Genomic DNA, 17,067 nt, shown 5'->3' on the forward strand with positions numbered 1-17,067 from the left:
TTTCTCCAAAGGCAAATCTTTGCACAGCTGCCCTTTGTGCAGACATTACAAACGCTGAGGAAAACCGTTCTAGGTAGGGCTGTTGAGTTACTGATGTTATGTGTATATATATATATATATATATCATGGGTTTGCATACATAAGAGATTTTTTACACAGGAAAAAATAACCTAGTCCTAGTACAAGGTTGAATATTTTAATATATTTTTTCTTAAATAATTCATTATAATACATTTAAAAATGCATTTAAAAAAAAAAATAGGCCTGAGGGATGAAACGAGAGTTAACAAGAAAAAGAAGAAAACATAAAGCAGTTAGCCACTTTTGCTTGTGGATAAATGTTTGGATATAAAATAAAGAAATTAACAACATTCAAGAGACGACCATTTTGGGATTTCGTAATAAAAATAAATATTGTAAGGATAAAACGGTGGGTCACATTAGTAGGGTTAAATATAAGAACTTTAATCAACCCTAAATGTATACACAAAATAAATGGGCAGCAGTTTCTTCAAAATGAACAAGTTTAATCAATATCAATATTTACAGATAGATGAATTAAACGTATTGTTCAAATCTTTTAAGTTGTTGCGCGTGTGATAATGCAAGGCAAGGCAAGGCAAGGCAAGTTTATTTATATAGCACATTTCATACACAATGGTAATTCAAAGTGCTTTACATACTATTAAAAATAATCAGAAGAAATAAGAATATACAAAACAGTTTAAAATAAAGAAACAAGAAAGAACTAAAAATAATTAAAACAGTTTAGAATAAAGAACAGTTTAAAATAAAGAAACGAGAAAGAACTAAAAATAATTAAATAGTTTAGAATAAAGAACAGTTTAAAATAAAGAAACGAGAAAGAACTAAAAATAATTAAAACAGTTTAGAATAAAGACTAAAATAAGACACAGTATAAACAGTCGGACAAACAGTGACACAGTGCTCATTCATTAAATGCAAAGTTAAACAGATGTGTTTTGAGTCTGGATTTGACATCTGATCTCCTCTGGAAGCTGGTTCCAGCTGCGGCTGGCATAATAGCTAAAAGCGGACTCTCCTTGCTTAGAGTGAACTCTTGGAACTTCTAGCTGATGTGATCCTAATGATCTGAGTAATCTGTTGGGTTTGTATTCCGTGAGCATATCTGCAATGTATTGAGGTCCTAGGCCATTGAATGATTTATATACTAGTAATAATACTTTAAAATCAATCCTATAAGTAACTGGCAGCCAGTGTAATGACCTGAGTACTGGTGTGATATGGGCTGCGTTTCCCGATAACGTTGTCTCTTAGCGCGCTACGAAGACTCTTAAGGTATAACTTAACTGAAGGTATACCATTTCTAGGTGTGTTCCCCGAACTATACCTTAGGAAGCTGCTTAAGATATACCTTCTTACGTGCGACGTTACCCGGCGCTTTCCGTGGCGATGGTGCTGAATGTTTATATCGATGGCTCGAGAATCAATTATTCTCTCGTGCAGGGGCTGTTTATGTGAGAAAGCGGTGTTTTTTTTTTGTTTTGTTTTTTTATAAAATAAGCACTTCAGAAATAGTTTAAATTGCATTTATTAGGACTCATGGGACATTTAAAAAAATAATCCAAACTATACTAGCCTATAATAGCCTTGCCTACATATTTTAAAAGTGTAGGCTATCATATAGGCTATTGCTGCCATAATAACCATTTTAATTTTTTATGTGCTTTCTTCTCTTTCCCATTTTTGTTTGCTGAGGTGGAGCTGCGATGAAATATTGTTCTTATAAATACTTTCCAGCATCTCTCTAAATAAAAGTGTACGTCACGTACGGTGCTCGGCAGTGATCAAAAAGGATTTAAACAGTGGATTTTGAATCTCTTTTTGTAAACTCGGAGATGTGGATTCAGACAGCAATTCAATTAGGCTACCACACGACCTGTTTGTCAAAAAACAGTAGGTATAATTTGGCCAGGGATTTTTACGCGGGTTGGGTGAGTAAAAACACTGATATGGATTCGGACGGCACTAAAATCACAGACTTACCCCTGTAAATGTTTAAAATACTGTACGAGACCATGAGAAACAATATTAGCATCCGAATAGGACTTAACTGACAGTAGCCTATTTCACTGGCCTTTAAAAGCGCTCTTTAATTAAAATATATTTATAAAATTGTACTATATAATATAATTAAAATTCTAACAACAATCATTGTAATGACAATTTTATTCTTTGCATGAAAACACTTGAATTAGCCTAACTGAACACTGTCTGGGTGTATTAAAACTTCAGAATTATATTCATATAGACCTGCAACAGTGATAAGGTAAAGCTAAGAGTGGTCCAGACCAACCTTCCGAAAGTATGACTTACAGAAGGTATACTTAACTAAGAACGTTTCGGGAAACATGTATTAACGATAAGGTACAGCTTAAGGTCTAACTTAAGAACGACGTAGCGTTAAGAAGGTTTCGGGAAACCCAGCCATGATCATATTTTCTGGTTCTGCTAAGAATCCTGGCTGCAAGAATGCGTCGTAGGTCACATGATAACGTCAACATGGCAGATGTCCGGTTCGCATTCATACTCAACGAGATCTGGCTATAAAGTACCTACTCTTTTAGTGCTCGTTAAGTAAGTATTCATTGAAAATAAGTACCTACTCATTGAGTATGCGGTTTCGGACGCAGCCAGTGTATCTTTAATTAAAGGCCATTGTCATGCTCAGAAAGTGTTAACCCATTGAGCACAGTAAATCAAACTAAACGGCCCACTTTGCCTGCATTCACCCTACATTTATTTTTAAGAGTGCATTTACTATTGGAAGCTTTGGCCAAAAAGCCTCTGAAAAGACCAAGAAAAAAAACATGGGAATGTTCAGGTTCTGAAATATACTTTAATGTAGGACACATACAAAGAATACACAAGGAAAATCATGATTATCCCATTTGAATCTGCCCTTCCACCATATCCGACTCCCTCATCTTTGACTCTCAGTGCCTTCCTCCACATGGTTTCTTGGGGGGCACTTCAGTCTTCTGCCACAGACTTGGAGTAGTAATACCAATCACACCGAGAGCAATTATCGGTCCAGCATTCCCACTGAGTTTACTCTCCTCATCTGAACCCATTCCCAGATCATCCTCCTTCTCATGAACCGCCACCGCACGTCCCAGAATGGAATAAGGCCCAAAGAGCTTGGCGTCTGGAAGCATCAGGAACTGCCTTATAACTCCTTTCTCAGAAGCAAAGTTGCCCAGGTCTCCAGGATGATGAGGGTGGTCAACGCCGTTTGGATTATAATGAGGACCAACAGTGATGCAGCCTTGACTGAGGTCTCCATACTGATGGATGTGCATGGCACGCTCTTGACGATCGATGGCAGGCAAACCACGGAGGTTGATTTTCACTTCTAAATCTCCATTGGGGAAGACCTGCTTGAAGAGGATTTGCCCAAAGATCTTTGGCTGGTTACGTGGCAAATTGGGGCTGGGAGTTACTTCACAAGTGGCATAGATGGTGTTGTCGAACTCCACGACTTCCGGCTGTGGAGCTTCGGCAGGCAAACACTCCTCCTTGTGGAACTCTCCTCCTTGTATATGCAGCACCAGCAATATCAGAGGGAACATTAGGATGATTCTCCATGTTGATCTTTAAAGCCTACAATGAAAAGTGGATTCAGTGAAATCATGCCATTTGGTTTAAGAACGGAATATTTTTGATAAAAGGTCAAAGCTTTGTTGCAGGGAGCTTTGAGAATGGAAGTTGCATTAGGTAAAAATAGCACAACCAGATTAGTTTGCAACGGAAAACCATACAAGAACCCAGACAGCAACCAGATCCGGCCCACATCTGGGCCGGGTGTAATCCAGGTGTACCAGACGTGGGCCGACACCATGTTGCTGTCTAGAAAACTATAATTTTTGAATTGCTATGTAGCCTTGTGAAAATAATAAAATAAAAAATTAGCTTATTGGTATTGGATGTGTACCTGTAGTATCTTGAAAGTATAATAATAATAATAATAATAATAATAATAAGAAGAAGAAGAAGAAGAAGAAGAAGAAGAAGAAGAAGAAGAAGAAGAAGAAGAAGAAGAAGAAGAAGAAGAAGAAGAAGAAGAAGAAGAAGAAGAAGAAGAAGAAGAAGAAGAAGAAGAAGAAGAAGAAGAAGAAGAAGAAGAAGAAGAAGAAGAAGAAGAAGAAGAAGAAGAAGAAGAAGAAGAAGAAGAAGAAGAAGAAGAAGAAGAAGAAGAAGAAGAAGAAGAAGAAGAAGAAGAAGAAGAAGAAGAAGAAGAAGAATAAGAAGAATAAGCAGATAATAGCACGGATGAATTATAAAAAGCCACTTAAGTGTACACACACACTTTCATAAGCGTCACACCTGCCAGCCAAAGTTCCTATGATACAAACCAATGACATACAGGTGGATGTAATCACACTAAAATGAGTCCAGGCAAAGGTTCATGGAAATGGAAAAGGTCTAGGGAGAAGTGCCCTCTGGTGGCCATGATAGGGCTTCTGCTGGCAGGAGTGACAAAGTACATGTACACTTAAAAAAAAAAAAGTAATGCCAAACTAAGAGTTTTACTTTAAAAGTACATTATGTTTTGAAAATCTTTTTGTTGTGCTTTAAAGTACACTTAATTTGATCTGTTGTAGCCTTCATGTTATTCAATATTAAATATACAGTTGATGTCTGATATTTTTCACAAGGACAGGTAAAATAAAAGATAATATTTATACTTTTGCTTAAACTTTTTTTAGTTGTACTAAATCAAGTCAGTTGATGGAGAAAATGGAATGGAGAAAACAAAAACAAAACCAGCCTAAAACAGCAAAGGTGCACTACCGTACAGCTGAAAAGTTGTCCTCAATCCGTGTGGAGCCTGAATATTGCAGTCACAAAAATACTACAACACTTAATCCGTGTGCAGTCCTGACCTGGGGTTGAGGGAATGTTCCTTTTGGCTGCTCTTATAGGAACTCATGTTGAGCTACAAGTTAACCATGATAGTCAGTTAGTCACTAATTAAGTTCACCTGTGTTTCATTTAGCTCCCTTTGTTTGCCTGTTTATATATAGCACTCAGTTTATTCAGTTCTTTGTCTTGCATTGCACAATGTGTTCTCCAGTGTTTTGTGTTTATTAAAAGAAGTACTGCTATAGTTTTTTTTTACGATTGCTATGACAGATTTTTCAATACTTTTAACAATTTTCCAAAACTCTTAACACAGTTAGCACTACATCCGTCTATGTCAGGGTTATTATAGTTTTGCATTTTTCATTAGTTTTTATTTTTATTTCGGTTTGACTTTTTGTTTTCAAATTCAGTTTAGTTTTAATTAGTTTTTAAAGTGGGTTTGCTAGTTTATTTTTTATTTTTTGAAAATGCTTAGTTTTAGTTTAGTTTTTATTAGTTTTAGTCTTTTTTTGTAATTTGGGTTATTTGTCAGGAGCAAGATTCAAAAAGTTCACCCTATACTAAATTTACCCTATACTGTAGGGTGACCACCATCAAACAAACCAAATGTGGGACGATTATACGTTTGTGTGGGACAATGTTGGACATGTTACCAACACTAAAGCATAACCTGAAACTGTTATTTAAAGGTGCCATGTGTAAAAATTGAGGTAAAAATATCCCAAAAATGAGCTACACGCATTAAAAGAATGAGAAGAAATAAGGGCGATGATGTCATTAAAAAAATGTCCAGTTATAGTGCTGCAGAGATATCTACCTTAATTAGCATTAGCATTAATAGCCACGGCCCGACAGGTGTCGTAATACCAGTTTCGGCCATGGGAGGCGGTATACGGGCAACATAACCACCAGCCAAACATGCAATACACGAATAACTTGCACGGCTTGTGGGCGTACTTGAACCTGATGTCAATCGTGTGGAAAGTACAGCCCACTACTACATTTCAGTTCAGGGAAGAGAGCGGAAGGATGGCTGAAGCCCTTGGCAAGAGACCCCTACCACCACCCGCTGCAGGGAAAAAAACGCGCTCTGAAGCACAAATAAAATCTCAAAAGGCTATCCGCCACACTGGCGGGTGAACGATCATACCAAAATATGACATTTTAAGCGAGCACGCTCTCTTCTGCCTCTAAGAACTAGCAGAGAGAGAGAGAGCGAGAGCGAGCCCCGGCCGCGCGCGCGCACTCACTCACTCACTATATTCAGAGCGGTCAAGTTTCCCCATACTTTTTGACAAGCGTCCTTGACAGGGCGGCCAGAGCTTCTTTGCAGCTCAAGTCGGCGGCGGTGTATAAAGTTTTAGTAATGCTCTATCTGTTGACGGCGCTGAGGAAAAAGCTCCCGCCACTGGAAGAAGCTGTCGCCGCCCATTTGTGTCCTCCTGCGCACCCATCAAAGCCGTGCAGAATGTCTTCAGCACTCACGGATCGCGCATACTCCGCCGCTGGCCAGGCTGCTTCTGCTTTACACACCCTGGACGCACGAAACGTAACGGAAAACATTGCAAGGTGTAATGAGACTGAATGTTTTTTGGTGACTAATGATAACTTAGCTAGAAGTGGTATTGCTAATGAAAATCAAACTTGATATATGCTGCTAAATTAGCTTCAGGCGGGCAGCATACGTAACACTCTAAATAGATGTTGTCCCCGACAACAGGGCTTCCTGTTGTCGAATGCGCATGCGTCGCGTCTGAACGCGTTGTTGTCTTTGGAGCTCTATCGATTTGATTTATAATTCTTGATTTTACTCTTTAAACTTACTTACAACAAACATTTTCTACTTTTCCTCACTGAGAAGCACTACTGCTCAAACCTCATAGTTACAACGCGGACTGTTGAGCAGACGTGTCTCAAGCCTGTTAGTGATCCAACGCTGGATACTCTTATAGGTTACTCCCGGGGATCACGGCTGAACGCGTCTTCTCAACACTCACAAACATTTTTCACCTATCGTGCGTCTACTCTACACCCGTACCACTTAAAAGACGGATTATATCTAAGACGCTTGTCAGAAATTAGTATTAATTGATAACATCACTGGTAGTGTCGTTGCTAACTTACTGTCCATCTGTTAAAATGGCGAATATATCAGATGTATGTAGTCTACCTTTTGGTGCAGGTGAGGACACATTTGAGCTGCACGCGGTACAGTCTGAGCTGGAAGCTGTTGAGAAACAGATCCACGACCTTTTAGTGAGACAGGCCGAGCTGAGAGACCGGCGTTTGGCTCTTGAAACATCACGCGCTGATGCTCACAAATCAGAGATTAATGTTACTAACCCGCTGACTCCGACCTCGTCTACTCCGTGCGTTACTCGGCATCGGTCCCAAGCGCCAAGGTCGCGATCAGCCATGGTCTCGTTCACTCCGGCTCCAACACGCCACCACGAAGCCTGGATATTTCCGCAGCGGAAGACGCGAGTCAGGACTAGACCAAGACCCTCTCCGACCCTCCCGGTTTTCGAGTTATCCACACAAAACCGCTTCTCCGCTCTTCGCGAAACAGAATGCGATGCTGTGATCATCGGTGATTCCATTGTTCGGCACGTCCACGCTACATCAGGTAAAAATAAGGTGCACAGTCACTGCTTTCCTGGTGCTCGTGTTTCTGAAATCGCTGCTCGCGTTCCCGAGATTCTGAACGATAACGAGCGCGTCGGAACTTTGGTATTGCACGCGGGAGTGAACGACATCAGGCTGCGCCAGACGGAGGTTCTGAAGAAAGACTTCAGGAATCTGATCGATACGGTACGCAGCACATCGCCTGATATAACGATCATTGTGTCAGGACCGCTTCCCACGTACCGTCTAGGACATGACAAGTTTAGTAGATTATTTGCGCTAAATGAATGGTTAATGTCATGGTGCAATGAGCAGAAACATCTCCAAAATGTTAAATACCTTTTGACTAGTAACCAAAAGTCCAAATCATAGTCTCTGCTGCACCAAATTAACTGATATAAATACTAGTGTAGAACATTGCATAGAAATTGTGTCTTTTCCTCGTTTAGTGCGATCAAATAATAAATCTACTGCAGGATCTAGGAAAAATCTAATTGTTATTAAAACAGAAAATGTTGCTATTAGTAAACAAAAACAATTTCTAAAGCTAGGTCTTTTAAACATTAGATCACTCACACCTAAGGCAGTTATTGTAAATGAAATAGTCACAGATAATAACTTAGATGTACTTTGCCTTACTGAAACCTGGCTTAAACCAAATGATTATTTCGGTCTAAATGAGTCTACTCCATCAGGATACTCCTATAAGCACGAGCCCCGTCTGATTGGTCGTGGCGGCGGTATTGCAACTATCTATAGAGATATTCTCAATGTTACTCAGAAAACGGGTTATAAGTTTATTTCATTTGAAGTACTTGTACTAAATGTTACGCTCTTAGATGATAGAAAAACATCCCTATTATCTTTAGCCTTGGCTACCGTATATAGACCACCAGGGCCTTACGCTGATTTCCTAAAAGAATTTGCAAATTTTCTCTCAGATCTATTGGTCAATGTCGATAAAATATTAATTGTTGGAGATTTTAACATACACGTAGATAATCAAAATGATACGTTAGGGGCTGCGTTTATAGACTTATTTAACTCCTTTGGGGTTAAGCAAAACGTTACCGGACCAACTCATCGTTTTAATCATACACTCGATTTAATTATATCACATGGAACCGATCCAACCGATATAGATATCATTCCGCAAAGTGATGATGTAACTGACCATTACATGGTAACTTGCATATTACGTACCCCGGTAATATATCATGCTGCGCCGCGTTATCGATTAGGCAGAACAATCCTTCCATCCACCATAGATAATTTTTCAAATTGCTTATCGGATCTGTCTCAGCTGCTGCCTGAACCTAAACAAACAGATGAACTAGACGAACTAACCAGCACTATGAGCACCATTCTCTCTGGAAAATTGGATATTATTGCACCTATGAGACTAAAAAAGGTCAGAGAGAAAATTAAAGCACCATGGTACAACAATACTACTCGTGTTCTAAAGAGAGAAACCCGTAATTTAGAGCGTAAATGGAAACAAACTAATTTAGAGGTTTTTAGAATCGCTTGGAAAGACAGTACGTCACGCTATAAAAAGGCCCTAAAAGCGGCCAGGGCTGAGCACCTCCGCAAACTAATAGAAAATAACCAAAACAATCCTAGGTTCTTATTTAACACCGTGGCTAGACTAACAAATAAACAAGCGTCACCTGAACAAAATATTCCGTTACAGTTTAGTAGTAATGATTTCATGAATTTTTTCACTGAGAAAATAGAAAACATCAGATCCACAATTGTAAACGTTCAATCTTCAATCGCGCCTTATAATTCAGCCTCGATTATCACCCCGCAAGAACAATTACAGTGCTTTACAACTATAGAACAAAAAGAGTTAAATAAACTTATCATTTAAAACAACAACATGTTTACTAGATCCTATACCAACTAAACTATTGAAAGAAGTGTTACCTATAGTGGAAGAGCCTCTCCTCAATATTATTAACTCGTCTTTATCTTTAGGTCATGTTCCAAGAACATTTAAATTGGCAGTTATAAAACCTCTCATTAAGAAACCACAATTAGACCCAAATAACCTAGCAAATTATAGACCCATTTCAAATCTTCCTTTTATGTCCAAAATATTAGAAAAAGTTGTGTCTGCCCAACTGGGCTCTTTCTTGCAAGAAAATGACACCTATGAAAAGTTTCAGTCTGGGTTCAGGCCGCATCATAGCACTGAAACTGCGCTTGTTAAAATCACAAATGATTTACTCTTAGCTTCTGACCAAGGCTGTATCTCAATACTAGTTTTACTTGATCTTAGTGCTGCGTTCGATACTATAGATCACACAATACTCTTAGATCGACTACAAAACTATACCGGTGTTCAAGGACAAGCATTAAGCTGGTTCAGATCATACCTATCTGACCGCTACCATTTTGTCTATTTAAACGGAGAAAAATCGATCATAACTCCAGTAAACTATGGAGTGCCGCAAGGATCTGTGTTAGGCCCTCTATTATTCTCAATATATATGCTGCCACTTGGAAATATTATAAGGAAACATGGAATTAGTTTCCATTGTTATGCTGATGACACTCAACTATATATTTCATCACGGCCGGATGAAAACGCTAAATTATCCAAATTGACAGAGTGTGTTAAAGATATAAAAGATTGGATGACGCACAATTTTCTTTTATTAAATCCAGATAAGACAGAGGTAATACTTATCGGTTCAAAAAACCACCCGCAAAACCTCTCACAATACAACTTTAACATAGTAGGGTGTCCTGTTACTTTATCCTCTACAGTAAAAGACCTGGGTGTTATATTAGATTGTAACTTGTTTTTTGAAAATCATATTTCATATGTTACAAAAACAGCCTTTTTTCACCTTAGAAATATTGCTAAGTTACGTAACATGCTATCAGTTTCTGATGCAGAAAAGTTAGTTCATGCATTCATGACCTCGAGACTAGATTACTGTAATGCTTTATTCGCTGGTTGTCCTGCATCCTCAATAAACAAGCTACAGTTAGTCCAAAATGCCGCCGCTAGAGTTCTTACTAGATCAAGAAAGTTTGACCATATAACACCAATTTTATCATCACTACATTGGTTACCTATAAAGTTCCGTATTAATTACAAGGTATTGCTACTGACTTATAAAGCCCTAAACGGCTTAGCTCCAGTTTATTTAACGGATCTTCTATCGCCCTATAATCCATCGCGCTCTTTAAGATCACTAAATTCGAGGCTTTTGGTCATACCTAGGATATCCAGATCCACCAAAGGAGGGAGATCATTTTCACATTTAGCTCCAAAACTCTGGAATAGCCTTCCTGATACTGTTCGTTGCTCAGATTCGCTCTCCCAGTTTAAAACTAGATTAAAGACGCATCTCTTCAGCCAGGCATTCATATAATATTTTAATCTTACAGTTAAATCCGGTCTCTACTTCATAAACGCCAGAGGAGAACTGGCCCCCGACTGAGCCTGGGTTCTCCCAAGGTTTTTTTTTTCTCCATTAGGTCACCTGATGGAGTTTTTCGGTTCCTTGCCACTGTTGCCTTTGGCTTGCTCAGTTGGGGATACTTAAATTGATTAATCGATTCAACAGTGCTATTGATCTGCATTACCAAACGTGGATGTTTTACACCAGAAACAAACACTGATGTACTATTTTATTTAATACTGTGAAGCTGCTTTGATACAATCTGTATTGTGAAAGGCGCTATATAAATAAAGTTGACTTGACTTGACTTGACTTTTTTAACTTGTATATGTGCAGCTAAGTAGGTAGGGGTGGAGCATAGAGACTATGCCGTTTCTCGTTTGTTACTCTAGAGTAGACCAATTCACTTTCTGGAGGTATACTGCCCCCATCTGGTATGGAATGTGGAGTATGACTGGATTTTTTTTTTTGCCAGACATGACACATGGCACCTTTAATGCTTATCTAACTTAATAAAAAAAACATTTGTATTCTGCCTTTCAGCTGATAAAAATGCTTTGTTCTTTAGTCCCTTCCAGAAAACACCATTATATCACAATGTAACATTACATGTCTTAATTTGACATGTCATTTAAATTCAACATCACTGAGCCCAAAGGCAGCAGCATCATGCAGATAACTATTTTTGAAACAGTTCTGACCAAGTCCAATTAAAATCGAATTATCCATTTGTTTTCTGACAGGGAACACATGGAACGAATCACCGCTCCACATTTTGATTGACAGCCGTCAAAACGTACTAGTGACCGTGTTTACTCCTTTACTTTCAACCATTGGATAGGATTCAAAAGAAGGCGGTTGTATTTGTAGCCTACTTCTGAGGAAGCGCTGTTAAATATAGGTGAAAAACTATGCCGCAAAAATAATAAAGAAAATGCTTTCTTAAAAAGGCAAAAGAAAGCATGCACGTTTTCTTAATATGATTATTAAAAACCGACAGACTGATGAAAATGCGGGACATTTACTCAATATGCGACGTGCAGGACAAGGGGTGAAAATGCTGTGCAGTACAACGCAATGCGGGACGGGTGGTCACCCTACATACAGTCAATAGCCTAACAACGTACTCATCTGGATTTAAGCAGCAAACATTCTGTGTAAAAGTGTCACGGGGTGACTATGTTCAGTGGGGGAGGAACGCACACGCCAGGGAAAGGGTTTCCCTCGAGGAGTGTTTTTAATGTAACACCCAGCAAAATAGCTGTTTCCTGTGCCTGGATGTAAACAGTGACAATCTAGCGATCTAATAGATAAATCAGCTTCAGGTGTTCGGCAGGAAGATTCTATGCTGGCGATTGGCCCGCATGTGTGGCGGGAGTGCTTTATATGTTCATTGTGGCCGACAGTTCAAGGCGCAGCAGAGGCGGGGAGAGAACGCGGCGGAGGTGAGGGAGAGACCGGCGCCCAGGAAGGGGCGCTCGGGCAGACGAGTGCAGCAGATGCGGGGAGAGAACGCGGCGGAGGTGAGGGAGAGACCGGCGCCCAGGAAGGGCCGACGATTTGATCGAGCGCGTTTGTAACGCGAAACTGACGCGATCACTGCGGCTGCCGCCGTCACGTGGACACGGCCCCGATTGTCGGGTTGAGAGGCGTGTGTGCCTGCTTCGTGGTTCAATGTGATGGGATGTGCGTCTGTCTGTGACTCCCCTGACCTGTACGCTATGGTGAGCTTTGCTCATATATCCTGTTTTCTCTGCCAGTTGGAACAAAGAGGGATTCCCTCAGTCTGTCTGCCTTACTGCTCTACTGTTCTGCCGCTCTACTACCCTACTGTTGTACTGCTTTTCTTCTCTCAACACAGCAGCTAACCAGCCCAGCCCAACTTCAAGGAGATGTTTGCTTGGACACAGTTCAATTGCCTTGGTCACAGTGAGTTTGCTGATTTGAAGTGTCCTGTTCTTAGAGTGTTCACATTGGGAAGGTTGATGTGTGTGCACGAGTGCTTTGACGGTTTCGGATCATTTGGTCTGCATCTACAGTTCCAGATAAACAGCCTCCTGTGACCTAGTGAAGAACCTGCTAATGCTGTGAGTTATATGTACCCTCCACTCTCTGTCTGAGTCCGGTGAGGAACCTGCTAAAGCTGTGAGTCATATGTGTCCTCCACTCTCTGTCTGAGTCCAGTGAAGAACCTGCTAATGCTGTGAGTTATACGTATTCTACACTCTCTGTCTGAGTCCAGTGAAGAACCTGCTAAAGCTATGAGTCATATGTACCCTCCACTCTCTGTCTGAGTCCAGTGAAGAACCTGCTAATGCTGTGAGTTATACGTATCCTCTACTCTCTGTCTGAGTCCAGTGAAGAATCCGCTAAAGCTTGAAGAACCTGCCAAAGCTGTGTCCGAGTAGAGAACGAGGAACTGCTGGTCGATTCCTCCTGGGAGTAATTGCTCTCTTCAAAGACTCTTTTAATCAGTTAATAAATATAAAAACGTTTGAAGCTATTCTGTGTCCTGTTCTGACTTTGTGGGAATACGGTCTTGCTCCTCAGGGTGGTATGCAATTTAGGGAGGGGCGGATAGCGCCCGCCCCCCCCCTGCCTGTGACAAAAGTGTGCTTTAACAATGTCTGTCAGAACAGATAACACCATGCGGGTTTTGAACATTTGCTCAACTGTCTAATAAAGTACATGCAAGACGTCTCTGTCAAGTCAAAGTTTGCGGCATCTTGAAAACACCACGCCGATATTGATCCTCGTTTTAGTTCTCCTTTTGTCCCAAAGTCTGCTTGCCATGGTCCATAATGTTGGAATTAAACAACTCCATGAGCGTGCCGCTAGACGTAACGCAGTTGTCGCCATGGTTACTATGGCAGTACGAGCAGAAACCAGGGATAACGCGGATATTATGTCATTGACAGGCAACAAGTGAACATGGAGGAGTCATTATTAGGGGTTAAAGCACGAAGTGCTAAAACTTTTGCATTTGGACGGCTATAACACGGCCATTTAGAAAATGGGCATGGCAAAATTCACTCGAAAGCCTGTAAATCCTAAACAAAAACTCAGAACTTAATGAAAATTGGTGAGCATATGTGAAATAACATTGTAAACAAGCATGCACAATTTTATGGAGATCGGACAATAGGTGGCACTATAACTGTTAAAAAAGCTTTGAAAACCATATATTTCCTATGTTAAATTGGCTGGAAATGTTTTTTTCCATGTATGACGTCAGTGGTTAAATGGTTGCCAAATAAAACTTAGTCTTTCTGCATTTGTGCTTAAAGGCCTTAAATCCCGATAAATGCTGCTTGCAGCTTTGATTTAAAATTGGAATTTCTCTGAAATCAAAATCTTTGGGAACTTTTGGGATACTGGAAGTGCACAACTGCAGGAAATATGTCACACTTTGCAAGTGATTTTTGGTTATTTTATTACAAAAATCATACATATTCTAGCTTTAAACACCTTACAAGAAAACCAAGATTTTTTTTGCATTTTGATTCCCTGTTAACTGTAGTAACAAACTGTCAGAATAATATACCCATTTGTTGACATTTAGCGAGAAACCTTATAATTTCAAAAATAAAATCTTATGTCAGAGGTTATGTCTACCTTGAACAATAAAGGTGTCCTCCCTTGAGATCTAGCCACACCCTCCAGTGTCATATTGCATCAACCTAAACCATTGTATCATTTAAAGAAATAGTGTATCTTTAATTAAAGGCCATTGTCATGCTCTGAAAGTGTTAACCCATTGAGCACAGTAAATCAAACTAAACGGCCCACTTTGCCTGCATTCACCCTACATTTATTTTTTAAGAGTGCATTTACTATTGGAAGCTTTGGCCAAAAAGTCTCTGAAAAGACCAAGAAAAAAAACATGGGAATGTTCAGGTTCTGAAATATACTTTAATGTAGGACACATACAAAGAATACACAAGGAAAATCATGATTATCCCATTTGAATCTGCCCTTCCACCATATCCGACTCCCTCATCTTTGACTCTCAGTGCCTTCCTCCACATGGTTTCTTGGGGGGCACTTCAGTCTTCTGCCACAGACTTGGAGTAGTAATACCAATCACACCGAGAGCAATTATCGGTCCAGCATTCCCACTGAGTTTACTCTCCTCATCTGAACCCATTCCCAGATCATCCTCCTTCTCATGAACCGCCACCGCACGTCCCAGAATGGAATAAGGCCCAAAGAGCTTGGCGTCTGGAAGCGTCAGGAACTGCCTTATAACTCCTTTCTCGGAAGCAAAGTTGCCCAGGTCTCCAGGATGATGAGGGTGGTCAACGCCGTTTGGATTATAATGAGGACCAACAGTGATGCTGCCTTGACTGAGGTCTCCATACTGATGGATGTGCATGGCACGCTCTTGACGATCGATGGCAGGCAAACCACGGAGGTTGATTTTCACTTCTAAATCTCCATTGGGGAAGACCTGCTTGAAGAGGATTTGCCCAAAGATTTTTGGCTGGTTACGTGGCAAATTGGGGCTGGGAGTTACTTCACAAGTGGCATAGATGGTGTTGTCGAACTCCACGACTTCCGGCTGTGGAGCTTCGGCAGGCAAACACTCCTCCTTGTGGAACTCTCCTCCTTGTATATGCAGCACCAGCAATATCAGAGGGAATATTAGGATGATTTTCTCCATGTTGATCTTTAAAGCCTAAAATGAAAAGTGGATTCAGTGAAATCATGCCATTTGGTTTAAGAACGGAATATTTTTGATAAAAGGTCAAAGCTTTGTTGCAGGGAGCTTTGAGAATGGAAGTTGCATTATGTAAAAATAGCACAACCAGATTAGTTTGCAACGGAAAACCATACAAGAACCCAGACAGCAACCAGATCTGGCCCACATCTGGGCCGTGTGTAATCCAGGTGTACCAGATGTGGGCCAACACCATGTTGCTGTCTAGAAAACTATAATTTTTTAATTGCTATGTACCCTTGTGAAAATAATAAAATAAAAAAAATGCGCTTATTGGTATTGGATGTGTACCTGTAGTATCTTGAAAGTACAATAATAATAATAAATAATTATTATTATTATTTTTTATTATTATTTATTATTATTTATTATTATTATTTTTATTATTTTTATTATTTTTATTATTATTATAATAATAATAATAATAATAATAATAATAATAATAATAAGCAGATAATAGCACTGATGAATTATAAAAAGCCACTTAAGTGTACACACGTACACTTTCAGAAGCGTCACACCTGCCAGCCAAAGTTCCTATGATACAAACCAATGACATACAGGTGGATGTAATCACACTAAAATGAGTCCAGGCAAAGGTTCATGGAAATTGAAAAGGTCTAGGGAGAAGTGCCCTCTGGTGGCCATGATAGGGCTTCTGCTGGCAGGAGTGACATTAAATTAAGTACATGTACACTTAAAAAAAAAGAAAATAATGCCAAACTAAGAGTTTCTTTAAAGTACATTAGGCCTATGTTTTGAAAATCTTTTTGTTGAGCTTTAAAGTACACTTAATTTGATCTGTTGTAGCCTACATGTTATTCAATATTAAATATAAAGTTGATGTCTGATATTTTTCACAAGGACAGGTAAAATAAAAGACAATATCTATACTTTTGCTTAAACTTTTTTTAGTTGTACTAAATCAAGTCAGTTGATGGAGAAAATGGAATGGAGAAAACAAAAACAAAACCAGCCTAAAACAGCAAAGGTGCACTACCGTACAGCTGAAAAGTTGTCCTCAATCCGTGTGGAGCCTGAATATTGCAGTCACAAAAATACTACAACACTTAATCCGTGTGCAGTCCTGACCTGGGGTTGAGAGAATGTTCCTTTTGGTTGCTCTTATAGGAACTCATGTTGAGCTACAAGTTAACCATGATAGTCTGTTAGTCACTAATTAAGTTCACCTGTGTTTCATTTAGCTCCCTTTGTTTGCCTGTTTATATATAGCACTCAATTTATTCAGTTCTTTGTCTTGCATTGCACAATGTGTTCTCCAGTGTTTTGTGTTTATTAAAAGAAGTACTGCTATAGTTTTTTTTTTACGATTGCTATGACAGATTTTTCAATACTTTTAACAATTTTCCAAAACTCTTAACACAGTTAGCACTA

At 39.5% G+C, this 17,067-nt stretch overlaps 2 protein-coding genes across 3 annotated transcripts; both read right to left on the minus strand.

Moving 5' to 3' along the window:
- Positions 1 to 2,863: 2,863 nt before the first annotated feature.
- LOC308701888 (extracellular superoxide dismutase [Cu-Zn]-like) lies at positions 2,864 to 5,035 on the minus strand. 2 transcript variants are annotated; one of them, XM_081384361.1, is made up of 2 exons: positions 4,929 to 5,035; positions 2,864 to 3,645 (listed from the first exon to the last, which is right to left on the minus strand). In XM_081384361.1, exon 2 carries the CDS (start codon positions 3,612 to 3,614, stop codon positions 2,979 to 2,981), a length of 636 nt encoding a protein of 211 aa, XP_081240487.1. In that variant the 5' UTR covers positions 3,615 to 3,645; positions 4,929 to 5,035; the 3' UTR covers positions 2,864 to 2,978. The 2 variants fall into 2 exon arrangements, with proteins under 2 accessions (XP_081240487.1, XP_081240486.1); XM_081384360.1 differs by having other exon boundaries at positions 4,842 to 5,035.
- Positions 5,036 to 14,846: 9,811 nt separating this feature from the next.
- On the minus strand, positions 14,847 to 16,798 carry LOC308688644 (extracellular superoxide dismutase [Cu-Zn]-like). The gene is made up of 2 exons (XM_081361848.1): positions 16,678 to 16,798; positions 14,847 to 15,630 (listed from the first exon to the last, which is right to left on the minus strand). Exon 2 carries the CDS (start codon positions 15,613 to 15,615, stop codon positions 14,962 to 14,964), a length of 654 nt encoding a protein of 217 aa, XP_081217974.1. The 5' UTR covers positions 15,616 to 15,630; positions 16,678 to 16,798; the 3' UTR covers positions 14,847 to 14,961.
- Between the last annotated feature and the right edge of the window lie 269 nt (positions 16,799 to 17,067).

Source organism: Scardinius erythrophthalmus, assembly GCF_964197995.2.
Source record: "Scardinius erythrophthalmus genome assembly, chromosome: 1".
Taxonomy (NCBI): Eukaryota; Metazoa; Chordata; class Actinopteri; order Cypriniformes; family Leuciscidae; genus Scardinius; species Scardinius erythrophthalmus.